The sequence below is a fragment of the Ursus arctos genome, unplaced genomic scaffold (genome assembly GCF_023065955.2).
Source record: "Ursus arctos isolate Adak ecotype North America unplaced genomic scaffold, UrsArc2.0 scaffold_33, whole genome shotgun sequence".
NCBI lineage: Eukaryota > Metazoa > Chordata > Mammalia > Carnivora > Ursidae > Ursus > Ursus arctos.
In genome coordinates this window covers 2,293,429-2,314,907 of record NW_026623019.1, presented here as the reverse complement: position 1 = coordinate 2,314,907, position 21,479 = coordinate 2,293,429, and the positions used below count along the sequence as shown (strand labels likewise).

The 21,479-nt window shown below is 45.8% G+C and overlaps 1 protein-coding gene and 1 long non-coding RNA gene across 2 annotated transcripts in view; one reads left to right on the top strand and one right to left on the bottom strand.

Annotated features, from left to right (window-relative positions):
- The window catches only part of SHC3 (SHC adaptor protein 3), a 100,726-nt gene that overhangs the window by 9,241 nt on the left and 70,006 nt on the right, over nt 1-21,479 (top strand). The window contains exon 2 of the mRNA XM_026519187.4: nt 17,131-17,201. Coding sequence (XP_026374972.2) covers nt 17,131-17,201 — 71 coding nt within the window. The remainder of the gene's footprint in view (nt 1-17,130; nt 17,202-21,479) is intronic.
- LOC123002138 (uncharacterized) overlaps nt 2,253-21,479 on the bottom strand; it is a 35,345-nt gene continuing 16,118 nt past the window's right edge. Inside the window, exon 3 of the long non-coding RNA XR_006411705.3 lies at nt 2,253-7,308. This is a non-coding gene — a long non-coding RNA (uncharacterized LOC123002138). The remainder of the gene's footprint in view (nt 7,309-21,479) is intronic.

The window sequence follows — 21,479 nt, the reverse complement described above, 5'->3', positions numbered from 1 at the left end:
TGCTTCCTCAGGGTGAGGAGAGCCTGGCCAGCTCCATGCAAAGGGCCTGTGGCACAGAGCATGCTCCAGTGTAGCAGAGGCCCAGGACTGAGAGCGGGGTCCAGACCAGCTTATTTTGGGGGAAGGAAGGGTGAAGAAAACCAATGCTCAAGGGGAGAGATGGCATTTTCTAAGACCAAGCAGCTAGTTCAGAGTGGGGACCACGGTGGTAAATGGGGACACGCCTGAATAGAAAGGGCCAGTCAGATTTGCGTCCTTCACATATCAGCTGTGACGTGGCTTTAGCGGCAGCACCGGTATGTGCTGCTGGAGTATTGCTCCCCTCGCCTCCTTTGACTTTGAAGAGCAGATGTGGCCTCTTGCACTGCTGTGATTTTCAGATGAAATGGAGCACAGTGGTTTCCTTTTAACCGAGCCTCAGTTGTCCTTCCTCCCTCTGACTCAGCATCCTCGCCATACGTGAGGCGGATGACACACGCCACCAGCCAGCACTCACAAAGGCTTCCTGGCTCCTTTGATGAAAGCCTAGATGGCACTTGTGTTAATATAATTTTCTCCGTGAGATGAAAGATGGAGAGAGAAGGAAGCTTGGATGCAGGGTTTGCTGAACTCAGATGGCTAGCTTCCTCCTTGTCTGGGAGCCAGAGGACACCCACCAAAGAAGACGGGCAAGCCGAAAGCAGGTCGTCTCCTGTTTTGGTGGCCAGCCCATGTGTTCCCCCAGGCTGTCCTGTGGCGCGGCCCATGCGGCCCTGTGTCCACGGCGCAAGCACATGTCTGCAGCAGGTGCCCCGGGCCTCTGGACAGGGGGACGGCTTTACTTAGCTCTTCAACTTCCGCTTCCCTGGGGTGCCTCTGAGCCTCAGGTTTCTTTTCTGACCTGGGGCAGAACACAGAACGAGCTGCGGAGGGGCGGCTGGCACATGAGTGCTGGCCCTTGTCCTTGAGATGACGGCTCAGCTCTCCAGAGCTCTAGCGGTCAGGGCCGACCTCTGCCTTCTCCATGTGAGCGAGGTAGATGACTGCTTTATTGGAAGGAGACTTCTGTCCTGTGACGAGACTGGTCAGCCCGCCTCCTGATGCTGGTGAACCTGCTCCACGGGGCAGGTGTGGCTGTGCAGCCAGGGTTGGGGGGGACGGCGGAGGGGACCGGTGGCCTTCCTTGCTCCTGCCTCGGGCTCTCAGCTTCACAGCTTCTGCAGTTGGTCCTGGGGCCACAGCAGGAGTGGGCACGGGCCTGTCTTGGAGGAGACTGAATGACTGGGTAGTAGCCCACCAGAGCTGAGCTGTCACAGGGCTTTAAGCAGCATTTATCATCACACCAAGTTGTTCTGGAGGGTGGATTAGAAACGAATTCAATTTTTTGATGCTGTTAGTATTTTCCAAAGTTTTGTACAATGAACACACATTATTTATGAGAAAAAGATGAGTGTTAAAAATAAAATAATTTCAAGGGCTCTCTTAAAAGCAATGATCTTTAAAAAAAATTTTTTTTGGTCCATGTGTAGTAAACCACGCACCTTCAAGTGTTCAGCTCCTTGAGCACATATACATGTGTATGATGCCCACGCGGGCCCGACCGTATTCCCAGGCCCTGCTGGGTTTCCTCATTCCCCAGCCAGTCAGTGGGGCGTTCAGTATTCTGATTTCTGCCACCATTGATTAGTTTATGTCCCTGACCTGTTAAATAAAAAAATACTTAACAATATTGGCCAAATTGGGGCTGTTAGATATGGCCACTCTTTTAGTCTGGATAGTAACATTTCAACAAATTTAAGGCTATTTTTGTAGGAATTTTTTTTTTTTTTAAGATTTATTTATTTATTTGACAGAGAGAGAGAGAGAGGCAGCGAGAGAGGGAACACAAGCAGCGGGAGTGGGAGAGGAAGAAGCAGGCCTCCCGCTGAGCAGGGAGCCTGATGCGGGGCTCCATCCCAAAATGCTGGGATCATGACCTGAGCCGAAGGCAGATGCTTAACGACTGAGCCACACAGGCGCCACTGTAGGAACTTTCATAAGTATATAGCTTTAATGATCTATAATCCTATATAAAGTAGATTAGGCCAGTTAGTGAAATCTACGGTTAGCCTGTTCTCAAATATATATAAACAGTCATAACAAATAAGTGTCCCTAAATCAGGTCACTTTGGAACCTCTAATTATCCGACAGCAATAGCAGACAGAATTTTACTTGAATTTAAGATTGCCATGCACTCTGTAGGCTGATGATATTTGAACTCTGATTGAGTGGGTGGTGCCACCTGCACGCGCTCAGGCGCACCGGTCTCCACTGGGGATTTGGAAGAGGTGGAGTTCACAACCCGCCCTGGCCTTGGGTCCTCACAGGTTCTTGAAGGACGATTCACCACGTCATGGATGAGGCTGGGGCACAGACTTGTCTATACTGATTCTACACCCCACGGTTTCAACCCAGATTTCACATGTGCCCCCCTCCATGATAGAATCTGAAACCATTCAAGGCCCTAGGGGTCAGCTTCATGAACAACAAAATCCCAGCAGGGGTAGCACTGACTCTTGACTGCAAATCAGACGTCCTTGCATAGCTGGATGCCTAGGATACTTTCAGTTAACTGTGCTTAGCTTTCTTTTATGGAAGCAATACATGCTAATTGCAGAAAGAGTCGAAAATTGAGAAAAGCAAAAGAAGAAATTAAAAACAAGTGTAATCCCGGTCTTCCACGATGACTTCTTTTAACACTTCCATGACTTTTTTTTTTTTGTCCTTTATTTTCATTTACGCAAAATTGAGGTCAGGCTCAGTGATTCTCCAAACTGTTAAATATTATTGGAAGGCATGGTTTTTAATAGTTGCATGATATTCTATCCCATTAAATTTTATAACTTACTTAAAAATTGTCCTATTTTTGAGTATTTAAGCTGCTTCTACTTAACATTATCAAAATTGAGTATTTGATCATTCATTTATTCCACAAATTGCACTGAGTTTATATTATGTGTCAGGCCCTATACAGGTCCTGATGGCACATTTGGGAATAAAAAAAAGAGTTGTGGCCTCTGCTGTCCCGCAACTTATGTTCTGGTGAAGAAGTCAGAGACTAACCAAATAAACGAACAAACTAATCAAATAGAGACTTAATTAAATCATGAATCAAATAGTTTATAAAATGCATCAGTGCCCAAAATAGCCAAAACCATCTTGATGAAGAAGAACAAAGTTAGAAAACTCACATTTTCTGACTTAAAGAAATACATTACGGGCCTAGGTATAGACACTTAAATCAATGAAACAGAATTGAGAGACCAGAAGTAAGCCCATACATCTATGGTCCATTGATTTTTGACAGTCATGCCAAGCCATTCAATGGAGAGTTGTCTTCTCAATAGATGGTGTCAGACAACTGGATGTTCACATGGGAAAGAATGAAGTTCTTGAAGCTTTTCTTACATCATATAAAAAAATGAACTCCAAATAGATCAAAGGCTGAATTGTAAGAGCTAAAACCTTAAAACTCATAGAAAACACACAAGGGTAAATATTTGTGACCTTGGATTAGGCAACGGTTTCTTAAATATGACCCCAAAAGCACAGGCAACAACAATATAAATAGATAAATTGAACTTCATCAAGATGAAAAACTTTTGTTCTTCAAAGGGCACCACTGAAAAAGTAAAAAGACAACCACAGAATGGGAGAAAATATTTGCAAGTCGTGTGTCTGAAGAGGGATTGGCATCCAGATTATATAAAGAACTATTTCACCTCAACGATAAAAATAAAAATAACCCAATTGAAAAATAAGCAAAGGGTGTGAATAGACATCTCTCTGAAAGAGACAGACAGATGGCCCATAAACATGTGAAAAGCTGCTCAGCGTCATCAAGGAATTGCACATTGAAACCACCATGAGGTCCCACCTCACACCCACTAGGTCAGTTAAAATAAAAACGACAGGCGACAACAAGGGTGTCGGTAATTGGAACGCCTCCACGGGCGACAGGGATGCAGAACACTGCAGCTACTTTGGAAAACTGGCGGTTCCTGGAAAGGGTAAACAGAGTGACCACGTGACCCACGATTCCACTTGTGGGGGAATGCCCAAGAGAACTGAGAACGTATGTTCACACAGAGACTCCTCTGTGGAGGTTCACAGCAGCATTGCTCGAAAGACCCCGACGTGGAAACTAAGATGTCCACCAGCTGTGAAGAGAGAAGCAGAATGTGGTCTGTCCATACAATGGGTTAGTATTCAGCTATAAAAAGAAGTGAAATCCTGACGCCTGCGATAGCATGGATGGACCTTGAAAACATTGTGGCAAGCGAGGAAGCCAGACACAGCAAGACATGTACATACCATGTGACTCCACTTCTACTGTCCAGAACCGCCAGCACTGCAGAGACAGGAAGCGGATTAGGTGTTGCCAGGAGCTGGGGGTGGGGAGCAACTGCTGATGGGTCCCTATCCAGGCTTCTTTTTAGGGTGATGATGATATTCTGGAATTAAATAGTCGTGGTGTTTGGACCAAATTGTGAATATCCTGAAAATGACGGGATTGCACACTTCAAAAGGATGAATTCTGATGGCATGTGAATTATATTTCAATAAAACATAGTCACAAAAAATGCAGTCATGCTAAGTAAAATGAGCCAGAAGTAAGTGACTTTGTGGAGGATCTGAGGTCCGAATATAAGCAGCGGTTGTCTGGATGAGGAGAGAGGATGGTGGTCTGGATTAACTGGGGCACGGTGAGAAGGGTCTCCGGAGGGCGGAGGGGCAGACCCGGTTCCGACTGAACCCCTCATCGTTGCCCTGGATTAGACGAAAGAGATGGGGCACTGAACTGTCAGCAACATCTCATTTCTGAAGCGGTAAAGTTTGTTGTAAAAATTATGATATTCAGATAAATAACAAAATGAAAATAAATCACCCATAATGGCATCCTGCAGAGTTGGTAAAGATGGAGGGGAAAGATGCTCTCACACACCGTGAGTGGATGTGCCCGTTGGTGCAAGTTTTATGAAAAGCCAATTGCAAATGCTTATCACAGGAATGTGCTATGGATGAAGAGTCAATGTTCGGAGCGCGGAGTCTAGAGCTTGTGTTGATGATCCATGGTATAATGCTGCTTGGTTAAAACCCATGCTGTCTTGTGTATTTCTCACAGTCATCCCATTCTACAGATGGAGAAACAGGCACTCAGAAATGTCCAGGGATTTGCTGAAGCTCGCACAGGTGGTCAGCCATGAAGTGGGTCTATAACCGAGGGCTATATGCGCCAAAGTCCACTCTTGCCTGACTAGCCAGCAAAATGCACAAATACATGCACGTTCTTCCAGACTTTGTCATTTGCCAGACCAGCAATTGTCGTCTCATGCTTTTCACAGAACAGAAGACAGAGGAGTGAGATTGGAAGCCAGGGGTTTTCCTTGTCCACTTGTATACCCTGTGCTTGGCACACACAAGTGCTGAATAAGTGTTGAATTGTGTAATTAGGGTATAGTTGGCTTCAAAGGCCATATGCCAGTTAACATTCAGATTTAGAGATTATGTAGTTAACTCACAGAATAAATGTTCATCTTAAAATGATAAAGAATCATTGGGAAACTCTAAGCATGTGATTTAATTGGGAAAATGTCAACTTACTGATCTTTTAGGGAATACACCTGTAGCCTAACCGAGGCTTACCTTGCAGGATGCTATTCTAGATGGGGAAAAATGGGCACCTAGGTAAACTGAGGGAAGATGTTGAATTTTATAGCAGTAGTGTTACAGTCTACGTTTTTTTCGCTGAAAAATATTTTTTAAAACTTTTTTTTGAGATAATTACAGACCTACTTGTTGCAAATACAATGTATTTTTGCTCCTCTCTCCCTACGCTGGGATCAGCATCCCACCTTTTTCTGTCACAGCTCCTGACCTGCACATGCACACCCTCAATCAGTCACTCGGACTAAGTCAGCTAGGGGGAAGGGCCTACAGAACGGTCAGATGTCTGAATTCCAGAAACACAGAGAATGTTCAAATGCATTATGTATCACAAACCACCACAAATTGGTGGTAATAAGTGAAATCAAAAGTTAATAGAAAATTATGGTTCATGAGATTCCTGCATGATCGAATGAAGTGTCGTAAGTCACCTACTTCTGATCACTGCAGGGTCAGCCCTTGGTGAAGGCATTCAACAAACATTTATTTTGTTCCCATTATGTGGGAGGCATTAGGAAAGTGGACAGGGATAAAGACACGCCTGGAAACACCCTCTAGATGACAATATGTAAGTGGGTGCTGGAGCTCACAGTAGATTTGCGGATGACGGCACAGGGTACTAACCTGACATTTTGGAGGTGAGCTGGGGTCTTAGGAACTGACAAGAAGGGAGGGATGACAGGTTTAACTTTTCTCAGTTTTGAGTCCCGACAACGAGACTTTCTTACATTGTACGGAGCACTGTGAGGTGGTCAAATGGTGAGGAGCCACCATGGTCACAGGCAGGGTTCCGTGGATGCAGAACACAGACAGTGTGCTCACGGGATCAGAAACGCTATTGCTCGAGGTGGGGAGGGGCCCTTTCTCGGGGTCTGATCTTCGATGGGGATCATTAGGGATTGGCAGGGTTCGAGAAGGGGAGGAGAGGAAGGGATGGGTGGGGAGAGGAGTTTACAGGCAGGGGAAATCGCATATGTGGACGCAGGCCGTGGGGATGCATGAAAAGCTTGGTGTGGCTGGAGTGTGGGTGGGGACGTGACATGTGAAGCCCAAACAGCAGGGAACAACAGACTGATCCTTTCTTCACATTTATTCACCTGCTGTCCCAACTAGAATGGATCCTCAGTCAGCGCACAAGCTCACTTACCCTGTCCGCTGGCGTCCTGCTGGTACCTGGACAAGTGTCAGGCACAAGTGGGGGCTTGGTCCCCATTCATCGCGTGAGTGACGTGGTCGGAGACAGCCAGCTGCAGAGACAGCTGTGGCATGCAGTGGTGGCTCTTCTGTCCTCATTGCTGTGTCACCACCATCCCACATGACTATATTGCTCTTTATTTATTCATCGCGCTGCGGACGGATACTTGGTTGTCTTTCCAGTGTTGGGATTTCATGAACAGTGCTACCGTGAGTATGTCTGCACATTTGTTTGGAGGGCAGATGGCTTCATTTCTCTTGGAGTGGAGGTGCTGGGTCACAGGGAAGGCACACGGTCAGCTTCGGGAGAAAACGCCACACGGTTTCCCAAGAGTTTGTCCCCATCCTCGCTCTGCCAGTACGTGCATTCACCCCACAGCTGATGATGGGAATTGCCTTTCCTCTGTGTATCTGCCACTCGAAATTATCTGAAAACATAATGCACAACTTGAACTACTGGTATTTTTCTAACACTACCTCTAATGTCTGCAGTTAATCAGTGTTCTCTCCCAAAGAAGACAAGAGGCTCCTGTCCTTCCGTTCCCCACCATTGCCACCCTCCCCCTGCCAGGTTCTGTCCACCTGCCAGACCAACATGGGGCTTTAGATTCAGATTACTGTCCTATTAAAACATAACCCAAGACTTAACGTAGACTTAACCATTTCATTAGTAATTACATACAGCTTTTTTTTTTTTTAAAGATTTTATTAATTTGACATAGAGAGACAGCCAGCGAGAGAGGGAACACAAGCAGGGGGAGTGGGAGAGGAAGAAGCGGGCTCCTAGAGGAGCCTGATGGGGGGCTTGATCCCAGAACGCTGGGATCTCGCCCTGAGCCGAAGGCAGACGCTAACAACTGCACCACCCAGGTGCCCCTACATACAGCTTCTTGCTTCCCATTTCTTTGTCTTGGCTTTATTTTAACTCCTGCTTGAGTACAACCTCAAGGAATTCCTTCAGAGAGAGCTCCTGTGTGGTAAACTGTTTGAATTTGTGCATGTCTGAGAGTGTCCTCTACTCTTTCCTCCCTCCTACTGTATGGTAGCTGGGCATTGAAGTCCTGCTCAGAAAATTATTCTCCCCCAAATTTGGAAGCTATCGCTCTATTGTCTTTTTAAAGATGCCTCTACTAGTCGCTGAGGGTAGAAATCACCGGGGTTAATGACTCATAAAGTCTCCTAAGGTTCTCCAGCCGGGAAAGTTTGGCGGCTCAGGAGCCATTCCTGCTAATTATCAGCTCTCAGAAGCTGTGTTGGACATTGCCCCTCCTGGATGGTAGATGGTCCAGGCAGTTCCTGCCAGACCCCTGCGACTGTGACTCGTTGGCCTGCCTGGGATCCCACACCCATCCCTGACCATAGCTAAGGCCAGGAATGAAATTCAATGAGGCCCATCCGAGTGGCGTGGCTGGTTTCACTGAACACCTCCCTTCCTCTGGCACATCCGAGCGAGGTGACGGCCCAGGGGGCAGAGGAGGGAGTTCCCAGATCCCTTGTATTTAGAGTCTCCAGATGTCCATGGGCGCTTTGTGACCAAGTCTGGATCATAGCATGGAGGTCCCTGTTTATAAGCATAGTCTTTATTTTTGGTGGAAAGTATTTAAAATTTTTCATTGTTTTGTAATTGTACAAGTAATAGATGGATATGTTCTTGTTATACAAAGTTTAGGCAATGCAGAAACATCAGAAGTAGGGCCTCCTTCCCATGGCTCCTTGTGGAGCACCTGCTCCCTCTTCATCTCTGCTCTCCTGTCTCCAGAGATGGAGCCAGCGGACCGAGTCCCTCCCCTCAAACCTGGACTGACCCTGTGACTTACTTTAACCAGTACAATGTGGAGGAACTGACAGTGTCCTGGAGACTCTGAGCTTCGATGGTTAAAAAATGGCCACATTCAGAATCATAGTTTGGATGAGCCCTAAGGGTTTAGCTAAGCATTTATGGATAAACATTTGAGAAGGTGGTTCACATCGTCACTCTATGCAGGCAGTGAAGCAATGAATATTTTCTACGTACAATTTCACATATTTACACATGAATAAAGTTCTACAAGTGATGCTCCTGGGTCAAAGGGAAGCACGTTTTCCATTTCCATGGATATTTCCAGAGAGTCTTCCAAAAAGTTTTCACCAAATTATAGAAACATGAGGGAGGGTCCTTTTTCCTGGTTCCTCACCCAGTTTCACCACTCAGCTGGGTGAAAAATGATCTGTTTGGGTTTATTTTAATTGCTCTGATCACTATTCTTTACAGAGGCATGTTGGCCAGCTGCCTGTCTTCCTCTGTGAATTTTCCGTTTGTTTTCTTGCCCATTGTTTTCTCTTGAGTTGATGGGCTTACTTAATGACTCATAGAAACTCTTGCAGCAGCCTGGTCATTAATATTTTTCCCTGTTAAATTGGATTGCTTTTTCCTTAATCTTTCAATTGCCATTTCATGGTATTTACATTGCTTGTCTTTTCTTACAAAAATTACAATTTTCATGATTTACCTTATGGCCTGAGTTTTAGACCTTGTTATAGAAAGAGTATTCTCTGTTTTCTTATAATGGTTTTGTACGTTTGTTCCTTAGCCTTCGCTCTTTAATCCTTTGGGGATTTATTTCTGGGGACGGGGTAAGTTGAGCGTGTCGTAGAGGCTGTGCGCACGCCTCACCCAGCCCTCCTCAGCCGCGTGGTCTGGATGTGCGGCCCGTCACGTACTCACGTTTATCGGCCCCTCTTCTTTTCTTCCCTGATTCCCACAGATATGTCTGCCCTTTTCTTCTCAGCCCCATTGAGACAGGAAACTAAAGGGACCCCATGAGAGAAAAAGGTGGTTTTTTCCCTTTGCTTCTTTTCCGACTTTTATCTTGCTGGGACCTGCACCCCCACTCCACTCTGCACATGCCTTGCAATGCAGATGGTGTCTGTCCTCTTGTAAGGGACCAGGAGTCAGTGGATCTCTTCACTCAAGAGATCACATCTAAGGCAGGACCAGGTAAGAATACTGGAAGCCATCAATTGGGTATTCCAGGCCCCCTGGCTCCAAGGAATAACACCTGGGCCCTCGTCTTTGTTCTCACGGTTTCTGGATGCCTGAGGCGCGTGCACCAGCCCACCACCCTCAGTAAAAACCCCTCGGCCCCAAACAAAGACGAGACTCCCTCTTTTCCTTTTCACGTCTCCTGGATGCTCTGTCTCTTTCTTTCTGTAAGTTCAGTAAACTCTGCTCTCACCTCCTGCTGGCTCACGTTTGACTTCCATCCTTCGCACAGCCTAGGACTCTCTTGGCTGATCCTGCTGGAGCCCCTCCGGGTCCATGGACCCAGCGTGCGGCATCACCGTTTTCACTGCACCATGATTCCCATCAATAGAACATGGTCTGCACTGGTTCTTGTTTCCGTCTTCCAAAGAAATTTACTCGTGTTCTTCAGAATCTTCCTGTATGATTAAACTTTGGAATTAATTTTTCAAGTTCTGGGGGAAAAATCCTGTTGAGACTTCAGATGGCATCACAGTAAAATTGTAGATTGATTTGGGGGAGAATTGGCATGTGTTTAGCATTAAATCTTGCAGTCCAGAAATCATGACACATCTTTCCACAGATGCAGGTTTTCTTGTATTTATTTGTCCTTCATTAAAGGTTTTCTTCAATTTGATCTTGCCCGTTTCTTAAGCTTAATTCATGCTGTGTTTCCTACAATCATAAATGAGACAATGACCCCCTTAGATACCTGGCTTCTTTTGCGGGCCTTTGTCGAGAATCTGCTCTGTCTTGTCAGCCTTGTCTTTGTCATTCCACGTAACACACCTTCTTTTTAACCAGGGTGGAAGCTTTGACTTTTAATTGGTGGGTTTGATCGATTCATTATGATTACTGAGATGTTTGGACCCGTTGCCATTGTTTTGATTTCTGTTTTTCCCATGTCTCTTAGTTGTGCATTTCTGGTTTTCCCCCTTCTTTCTCCTGGCTGGACCATCTTTATTTTTTTCCTCCTCTGTTCTCTAGCAGTTTAGAGGCCATTCATCCTATTCTTATTGTTTATGTGTTTTACAACCTTTTTACATGTTTGTAATTGTACATTGTTTTTGCTGCTGCAGATAATCAGTTCAGTGCTGCCTCCATAAAACACAGTAGCATTTCCCCAGCTCACACTTCCCCAGCTCCAGCCTGTTTTCTGTCTGCTCCGACCAGCTGAGTTGGGGTCTTCTGAGATGTAGCTTCCTGTCACTGTAAAAAAAATATTTAAACTTATGCATCAGTAATTATGAAGCACCAGGAGTACCTGTGACTTTTGTTGATTTGTTCCTTATTATTTTTCTCCTAGCCCACATCCTCCTGTTTTTTGTATTCATTGTTCTTCTGGAATAATTCTTTCAGGGAGTGTCTGTGGGTGGTTAACTTTCTGAGTCCTTGCTTTGTCCTCCCACCTGAATGCCAGTTTGGGTGGATCTAAGATTCCTGCCTCGATACTGCTCTTCTTCAGATTCCCGATGGTGGTGCTTGTCTTCTTGTACAGGGTGTGCAAGAGAACTTGCTCTGTGAGTAACCCGTGTCCCTTCCCCTCACTGGATGCTTGCAGCATGTTTCTCTCTGGGTCCTTTTGTCCTGAAACAGAGCTGCCATGTGTCCACAAGTGGGTCTTTTCATATTTCTTCTGTGAGCCTTGAAAATATAGACACTCCTGTTTCATCCAACACTGAACATTTTATTCTCTTTGTTCTTGAGTATTTCTTCTGTTTCTTTCTTTCCTTTTCCTGGAATTTGTATGAAGCAGGTACAGGAACCTTTGGACCCAAACTCCAAGACTTTACAGTTTCTTTTGTATGTCTGCCTTCTAGCCCCACTGGGATGTTTTCTGGGTCCTATTGTCCGGTTTCCATGGTTCTTTGTATATCTCTTGGGCCTACTGATTGAATTTTCTACGTATACCCTAAATCAATAGATTTTCTCTCTGCTGGTGAAAGCCAGATAGACATGCAATGGAAAAATCAAAATGTCATCCTTAATGGTAACCAAAATTTAAAAAAAAAAATGCTTTGGAATACATTGGAGAAGAAAAGCACGGGCTATATGTCATAAAGACCACAGAGTCTTACTAAAGGCAATAAATATCTAAAATGGAGACAACGCTCATAATTAGGGATAAAAAACTTAATAGCAAATATAAGTTCTTCTCAGGGTAATATGAAATCTCCATTAGAATCCAGTTTTTGAGGGGTGGAGGAACTTCACAACATGATTTTAAAGTTCTTAAGGAAAAATACACACAAGAGACATGGACTTGACACATGAGGTGTAACAGCATCGAGCTCAGGTAAAGGTCCACACAGAAAATAGAATTTAATATACCATGAAGTTGGCATGTCACTGCAGGAAGACGTGGATTGGTGGTACTGACATAAATAACAGTCTGTCTGGAGGCCAACTTTGTTAGCTCATGCCACGTCCCGTACAGACAAAAGAACTCCAAATAGGTTTAAAAGCCAAATGAAAAACACTAATTAAAACACGTAAAGAATTGGGGTGCTTGGGTGGCTCAGTCGGTTAAGCATCTGACTCTTGGTTTTGGCTCAGGTCATGATCTCAGGGTCATGAGATCAAGCCCTGCTTTGGGCTCTGTGCCCAGTGGGGAGAATGTGCTTAAGGATTCTCTTTCTCCCTCTGCCCCTTCCTCCACTCACGCGCATGCATGCCCCCCCTCAATTAAATAAATAAAATTTAAAAAAAACATGTAAAGAAGTGAATGCATAGGTAAGTAAGAAATATTGTTAAATACAATTTAGGAGAATATCGTGAACTTCTTGAGCAACACAGCACCCTCCAGAGCCATACAGAATGTGACAGACATGTGATTACAGGAATCACTACAACATTCCTGCAGTAACAACTAGTGTCAGGTAAAATGTAGAAACCATCAAAAGAAAAATGATTGAATGGGAGATTATCATCCCATTAATCTACAATAAAAAGATAAGGAATATAATAGGAATCCGGGCCAAAGAAAGCAACAGTTAGCTAGCAGAAAAAGGAGTGAAAATGGCCAACACATGTGAGAAAAATCGCATATCCTTATAGATATCAGGGAAATGCAAATTAAAAAGAAAGTGAAGTACTTTTGCCCATGATAGTCAAAGATTCAGAGATCAGTGCTATACGGTGTTAGGAAGGATAGAAATAAGCTTGCTTAGACATTGATGGTAACAGGGCAAATTGTTGCAGACCTTGGGGCCATGATCAAGTCTGTGACGCTAGTAGTCACACTCACCTACCACTCTCGTGTGGTGGTGGTGGTAATCGTAGGACTCCCTGGAGTTCGTCATGGTCTTTGTGTAACTCTGGGATGGCAGTGGTGGCTGTATTCACACAACTCTGTCAGCAGTGGGGGTAATGACATGGCTGGTGAGGGTGGCGGTAGCTACATAACTCTGAGAAGTCAGTTTACACACAACTGCAGAGGTGGTGGTGGTAGTTACGTAAGTGTGCCAGTCATGGTGCTCACAGAATTCCATATGTTGGTGGTGATACATATGTAACTGTGATGGTGTTGGTGGTGTTCACATAATTCTATGACTTTGTGGTGTCCATACAACTTTGGTGGTGGTGGAGGTATGCACATTTGCCATGGTGTTGACATAATCGTGTAGTGCAGTGGCAGTATCATAACTGCAACATTGATGGTGGTGGTGTTCATGGTATTCCCTATTGTGTGGTGGTATCCACATAACTGTGAAGTTTGTCATGGTAGTCACACCTGCTGTGGCGGTCATGATATTCCATACCTGCGATGGTAGGTTGGTGATGACATTCAGATGTCACTGTGGTGTTGGTCATAGTAGTCACACAACTCTATGGTCATGTTGGTCATGGTATCTCCATAACCCTGCAGGGTTGGTCATGGTAGTCACACAACTCTGTGGTTGTGGTGTCTCCATAGCCCTGCGGTGTTGGTCATGGTGTCTCTATAACCCTGTGGTGTTGGTCATGGTAGTCACACAACTCTATGGTCATGTTGGTCATGGTGTCTCCATAACCCTGTGGTGTTGGTCATGGTGTCTCCATAACTGTATTTTGTTGGTCATAGTAGTCACACCACTCTATGGTCATGTTGATGGTAGTATTCCCATAATTTCATTGTTGGCTTCTATTCATATAGCTCTATGAGTTGGTCATGGATCCACATAGCCCTGTCATGGTGCTGGTGTTTGTGTGCACATCATCTTCAAATGTGGTAGTTTCATTTCTGTGACTCTATAATGCTGTTGCTGGTGTTGTTCTGGTGACTCTGTGAGGTTGGTCATGATATTCACATACCATCATGATAGTGGTGGAGGTGGTAGTCAAATAACCATGTGACTGTGGTCTTGTATTCCCATGACCTTGTGATGTTGGTGGAGGTTGTGTTCATATGGTCTGTGAAGCTCATCATGGTGTTCCTACCACCCTGCAGCATTTGTCATGGCATTGGCAAGACTGAACAAAATTGATGGTGCTAGTCATGTATCTTGTGACAGTGCTGATAGTATAATTCAGACAACCCTGTGACATCGTCATGGTGTCTACAGAACTCTGTGACGATGGTGGTGTTGGCATTAGTACATCACTGCAAGGTGGTGGTAATTCATGTAAATCTGTGACTCTGGTCAGGAGAGTCACATAACTCTCCTGGTTGGTGGTCATGGTATTCACAAGGCTCTGCAACAGTGGTGGTGGCAGGGACGATGGTTGTGGTGTTCATGTGTCTCTGTGATGGCCATGTGGTGGTATTGCCCTAGCTCTGCCATGGTGCTTGTGGTATTCTGGTAACTCCACATAGCCATAGTCGTGATCTTCACATAGCTCTGAGATGGTGTTGAATGTGCTAATCCTATTACTCTGCAAAGTCATTCATGGTCTTCACAGAACTCAGAAATGGTGGTCATGGTGTTCACACAATTTTTCAGGGCTGGTGTGGCCTTCACATAACCCTCTGTTGGTGGTCATGGTATCCACATAACTGTGAGGCTGTTGGTTGTAGTCACATAACTCTGATGTCAGTGACAGTATTCACAGATCTCTTCAATTACTTTGATCATCTTCCCATGAATCTGAGATGCTCTTGGTGGTGTGTTCAAATAACTACAGTGGTGCTTGTGGCGTATTTGTGGTGTTGGGTATTTGTTGACTTAACTCTACAGTGGTGGTGCTATATTTACATAACTGCAATGGTGGTGCGGGGATATGTATATTGATGCACAGCCAGGAATGTTATCCATAAAACTCTGTGATGATCATCATGGTATTCATGTAACTCTGCAATGTTAGTGGATCTGGTATTCGCGTAGCTCTGCAACTTTAGTCGTTGTAGCACACAACTATGAGACTGGATGCGGCATTCAGATAATTCTGTGATGGCTGGCATCATGGTACTTAAATATCACTGCTGTGTTGCTGGTGGTATTCACATAACTATGACGGTGTCCACAGTATTCCCATTTCTCTGTGATGGTGGTGGTTGTGTTCACATAACTACAATACTGGTTGCAGTAGTCAACAGCTCTCTGATGGGTGGCACCATATTCAAATATCTGCAGTGGTTCTTGTCATAGGTATACATCTGTGATGGTGGTTGTGGGTATCCCCGTAAGTCTGCAGTTGTGGATGTGAAATTGCATAACTCTGCAGTGGTGGGAGTGATGTGTTCACACATCTTTGAGAGGTAGTGGTGGTGTTGTTGACACCATTCTGCCACCTTGGTCATACTAATTACTTCACTTTGTAACACTGTGGTGGTGGTATCCACATAGCTCTGGGACACTGTTGTGATGTCCCCATGCTGTGACAGTGACAGATATGGTGATCCCATCACTATGCAAAGTGGGTTAAGGTCTTCACATATCTGAGAGACAGTGGTAGTGGTATTCACGTACCCCTGCCATGGTGGTTATGGCATCCACACAACCATAATAGCAGTGGCACCTCCCCCCACAACACTGTGCACCATTGTTCCTACTTCTCACAGGACTCATGGCATCACTGTGGATGATCAGTGGAATCATTCATGGAACTCTGTGATGGTGGATGTGGGATTTGGGTAACCATGTGACATTGGTGGTGCTAAGAGTGGTAAAGTCCTGTGACGTTCATCCTAGTAGACACAGAAGTCTGTGATGTTGGTCACTGTAATCACAAGACTCTGCAGTGTCGGCGGTCATCTGATTTGTGTATCTCTGCAATGTTGTTCATTGTATCCACATGACCGTGGTGGTGGTGGTATTCCAGCAACTGTGTAATGTGGTGGTGGTGATGTCACAGAGCTGCACGAGGGCTGGAGGAATAGTCACATTGTATGGGTTATAGAGGCTTCAGTTCAGAGAAATTTAAAGTATTGCTTAAAGTTACATAACAAGATATGACAGAGTCAGGCTCCAATTCAGGTTTTCTGAATAATTCAAATGCAGTCTTTTCTGTATTACACCACAAGGCCTCTTCCTGCAAAGTCTAAATTTAAAGGCATTGGTATAAAACATCTGTCCTTCAAACTCCCAAGGGCTTTGGCACACAAATATTGTATCTCTACCATTCTAGTTGTTTATCTACAGCTCTCGTTATGTCCATATATTTACATACGCACACACACTTACATGTGTGAAATGGATTAAAGATTTAGCTACAAATTTAGATGTGTAAATTGAAACTTCTGAAAGTTTGTGTTACATAATGCAGAAGAGGGCTTTCTGGTAAACCAAAATAAAGCAACTATGAGGGTAGTGGAAATATAGTTTGTTGACAGAACCCAAAACATATTTTTAAATAACATAGTTTAATATTGGTCAAAATGTTGGTATTACAGTGTTTTCATTCTTTCTTTAGAAATTATAAACCTTTAGACCATTGTAAAGGACTAGAAATATGATGTTGGGATGCTGGGATGGTTACATGCAGGTACGTTTTTAAGCAATAATTGAATTATGCACTTAAGATTTCTGCACTTTATGGTACATGTTATACCCTCAAAAAAAGTTTTTAAAAATGTACTTCTGAATAAAATGCAAATACTCATGGATCTCAGAAGAGTCAAGTCTAGTGCCAAGGCAGGCACTGAGGACACTTCCTCATAGGTGTGAGGTATTGCTTTTACAGAAAAAGAACAAAGCCTCACGATGTACATAAAGTTAAAATGTGATTTAAGAAACGTGTGTGGCTTCCAGGAATGCCCTTGATGCAGTTAGAAACTGTCTCTTCATCTCAGTACCCAGAGCTCATGATTTACGTTTTTTTCCCCTTGCAGTACTTGGGGTGCATTGAAGTTCTCCGCTCAATGAGGTCTCTTGACTTCAGTACAAGAACACAGATTACCAGGTAAGCCCTCTTGAACACGGACTCCTGTGATTTTACTTCGGAAAGGAATGGTTTCGGAGTTAGGAGCCTAGAGATTTCCAGAGAGAAGTTCTGCCCCTTGAGTGCTGGTGACGGTGACAGGGAGTCAGAGCCCAGTGTAGTCAGGATTTCCACGTGTCTGTCCACGTCTGTGATGTGTATCTCTGACACAACATCCTTGGGAACACTCCCTGCTTCCAAGCTCTCTTTATAATGAAGCTGCAGACACATGTAGTACTTGTGATTGTTTCTTTATATGCGAAACTCTAATACCTGATTGGTATTTCAAAATGTACTGAACCGTGCTATTTCTAAAGAGAAAATGAAGGTGTCAGGAGAGAGATGCACAGAGAATAAAATGCATGGATCACAGGCATAGATATTCATGGTGGTAGTAATTTAGAAAGCAACCAGTTGTTGAAGGCGTCAGTGATTCTGAATAGGAATACACCTGCTCCTCTACCATCAACTAGATGCTAAACTCCTTGAGGGCCAGTTCTGCAGTTAAGCATTGTTTTTAATAAAATCATAGCCTTTAAAGCTTATACCTTTAGAAAAAAGCCGGTATCAGGTCACCTGGAAGAGAACTGGAAAGCTAGGAAGGGTTCATGAAATAGCTCTTTTCTGTGGGCCCTGAGGTTCCCTTGCTTTGGCATTTGTGGAATTATTTGGTCTAAATAGTGACCTCAGAAAATGCCTCACACTTAATGGCATTCAAAGCAGTCTGTTGTATGTCTTTAGGTTAGCAAGCCAAAGTCTGATGATCGAACTTTAGAAAGCAATTATTTGTAGTAATTAGGTGCTAAATAATGTACACACTTTAACCGTGGTAAACACCGCAATGGTATATCTTCCTCACTGAAGACATTTGTGTTCAGAAGGAACGATGTTTCTCTTCTCTCTGAAGCGACTCCAGGCACATATGGTGGGAATGCACCAATGTTATCATCCGCATTAAGGGAAGAATCCATCTCCACTGATTTGTACAAAATGGTTTTTGGAAGTTGCCAAGGCAAAGGAACGGTGTTCTGAACCAAGAGCTTTCCAGAGAGAAGTGGAAAGGTTTACGTAGCCAGTCGTTTGTCCTAGGCATGAAGTTGCAGGTGCACGGTGGTGCTGGTGGGCAGGGCGCTGGGCCCCGTGTCTGGGAATATGGGGACCTCACGACTGTTACCTTCTCGTATGTGCTGGTGGTTTTGTTAAAGAGAATTGTCGGCCATTTTGGCTGAATTCCCTTAATAGCTCCTGTCACTCCTGAGAGAGTTTCATTTCATTTAAATTCTTCTGATGTATCGATTGAATGTTTAATGCCAGCTGTGCACGTGCTGGCCCGCCATGGACTGTTCTGCTTTGCTGGGCCCGTGCCTGTGGGGAGAAAGATGCATACACAAATGATAGAGGAGTGCGTGCGGGACACGCCTGGGGAGCCGTGGTGGGCAGGGGGTGCGAACAATTCCGGTGCTCCCTTGATATCAGGGTCCCAGCACTCTTGGGGGCAGAAGTAGTGGTAACATTGTAGAAGGAAGGTGTGGACACATACCAGTGGATTTGGAGGTCTGGGTGTCCGTCCCCCTCCATTTAGGCTCTGGCAAAGGCAGGCAGCGTGATGAGCTGCAGGGGAGCGCCATTCATGGACTCAGGAAACTCGGTGTTGACTTCTGGCTTTATTAGGCTCTTTGAAAACTGTGTGTGCTTGTCTCTGCGACACTCTTTCCTTCTTGCCTTGTTTAGATCACGTGACACGGTCCTTATTTTAGGTAATAGCTGGGAACCACTCGTAGGAAACCATCTGACAAATCAATGTCAGAAAGCAGCCTTTGGCTCGAGGAGAATGCCCAGACTGTAGGTGGGGCGTGTGGCGGAGCTGCTGAGGCCGCTGTGGTCTCTGAGCGCCAACTGAGCCCAGACTGCACTTACTCTTTATACTGAAGGCTGCCGGGAAGTGGGATGTGGGTATATTAAATGCGATTACGTTACAGTAAACAGGCTCTGGGAAGACGTGTTTCCAAAGGCTCCCCAGCCATAAGTTCATAAAAGTACATATATTTCTGGAAGCAGGTAACTAGCCCCTACTCATCTGTTAGACGGTTTCAAGTTGTAGATGTTAGTGTCTTTGGGAGGCCAGCCACGTGTCCTTCCGTGGGGGTCAGTTTAGTGTTGTGCTGTTCTTGGGTCTGAGCTTAGGTTGAGTGCCACTCTTTCCATAGAGCCACCTGTGGATTACTGAGCGCTTACTAGTAGATAACTTACAACCACCCGGTGACTATACACTCAGTTGCAGTGATGGCAGTTAATCACCTTGCACCACTAACACTTCGGGCAGAGCAGCTTGGGGGCTGCCCACAAGTGGAGGGACATCCTGTGTGTGGGGCCTACTCTGCCATTTCCCACCTGTGTAAGCTTGGCCTCAGCTTGCACACCTGTGAACAGGATGCAAAGATAATGCCCACTTCAGAGGTTGTTGTGGGAGATCTGATGCCCACGAGGCGGGGCCTGCGAAGTGTGCTGCACAGCCCCAGGGGGGCATGAGGGAGGGTCTCCAGCTGGCGTCACCGTGGGGGATTGGCAGGGGGTTGGGGGGAGAGTCCCAAGCAGGGAGGACCAAGCTGGGTTTTCAAACAAGGTGACGGTGGCCAACAGTGTTCCCAAGAGTGGCCTGCCTGGCTTGAGCCGAGTGTCAGATGACCGTCCGAGTGGGCCACACTGTGTGCCTCCCTGAGACATCTTCTCTCCAGACTGCTCTCCTCTGTCTCGGGAGGTGGGGGTTGGGGGTTGAACTGTATTATGGAGGGACGAGCCAAGTCAGACAGGCGTGGGGGACGCCCTGGGGGAGAACGTGCTCTCTGCCCGTCGGCCCCTGCCCTGTGCACAGTGATGGGAAGCTTTCCATGTGCCTTTGGTCGCTGGACCAGTGTGTCTTTCCTTCTTCCCTCTGATTTCCTCATCTGCTCATTTTTATGTTATTTATCGTGTTAAACTGTATCTATTATTGGAAGTCATCTTAAGCCATTTTTAGGACACAGAAGGCTATAAATATATACACAGTTAAGCCCGGAGTTTTCACGCGAGGTGGTCCTTCTCCAGCCATCAGTGCAAACATCTGACATATGTTGTTGGCTCTAAATGACCCCAGCTGACCCCCTGCAATGCCTGGACTCGCCAGAGGATGGTCACAGACAGGCAGACTCGGCCACGTGCGACTCTGCCACTCTTCCGGTGAGCTCACGTGGATGATCGACACATTGTCCAGCTCCTAAAATAAACTCATTCTTCCAAATTGTAGAGTCAGCAGTGGAATCTAGTTTCGTTATTTTTATTTCCCTTATGTTAGGAGCTGCTGTAGTTTCAGTGGGCCCCAAAGACCCTGGTTAGGCCTGGACCTTCTCCAGCTCTGCCGCGTGCCACCTGGCGCACACACCCAACGTTCCGCTCCAGAATCACTGTGTCTGGAAAACTCTCCAGAAACATGTATAAAGTCCCTTTAGTGTCAAAATCAAAATCAAAACCTGGGTAATGAAAACACCTCTCTTTTGGGAAGGTGTTTCCCTTTTGCTCTCCTCCAGCATACGAGATGGGGCTCAGGAGATGTTCACGGTCTGTCAGGGTGCTGGAGTCCATTGCTGCCTGGCCACACGCTCCTCCCGTCATCAGCACGCGGCAGAGGGTAGTGAAAGCGGGACTGGCCATCAGCCTGCCGGTGGGAATGCTGTGATGTTGCCATCTTTTCTGTCTGATGTTTCACATGCAAACTGTGGTTGGGAGGTTGTGACCACATGGTTTGGTCTGAATGTGCTGGGCAGTCCGTTGGTGGCTGCAGGGGCTCGAGTTTGAACAGAGCAGCGAGCTCACGCTGGTGACATGATAACGGGGGGCAGAGGCCCCAGGGACCTGGGGCTCTGATCATGGAGGCTTGTGATAGCGGAGGATGCCGCCTGGCTTGCAGAGTGGTCTCTCTCTCGCCTGCCCTGTGCATGGGGGCTCATCAGCAGCCCAAAAGGCAAGCCAGATGCCTGCTGCATGGCCTCAAGATTCTGTCCACATCCTCTTCCCCAACTTGACCTGGGAGGCCAGGCAATGCTGGCTGCTCCAGGCACTTCTGGCTCCAGCGTTCTCTACCTGCCCTCAAAAACAAAGTCCAGGGTAAAAACCGCCCCCTGTCGTCTGTCATCCGTGTGCATGAGGGCCTTCCTGAGGCTGCACATGCCCTGTCGGACTCCTGCAAGAGAGGGGCCTTCCCACCCACACTGCTTGCCCCCGAGC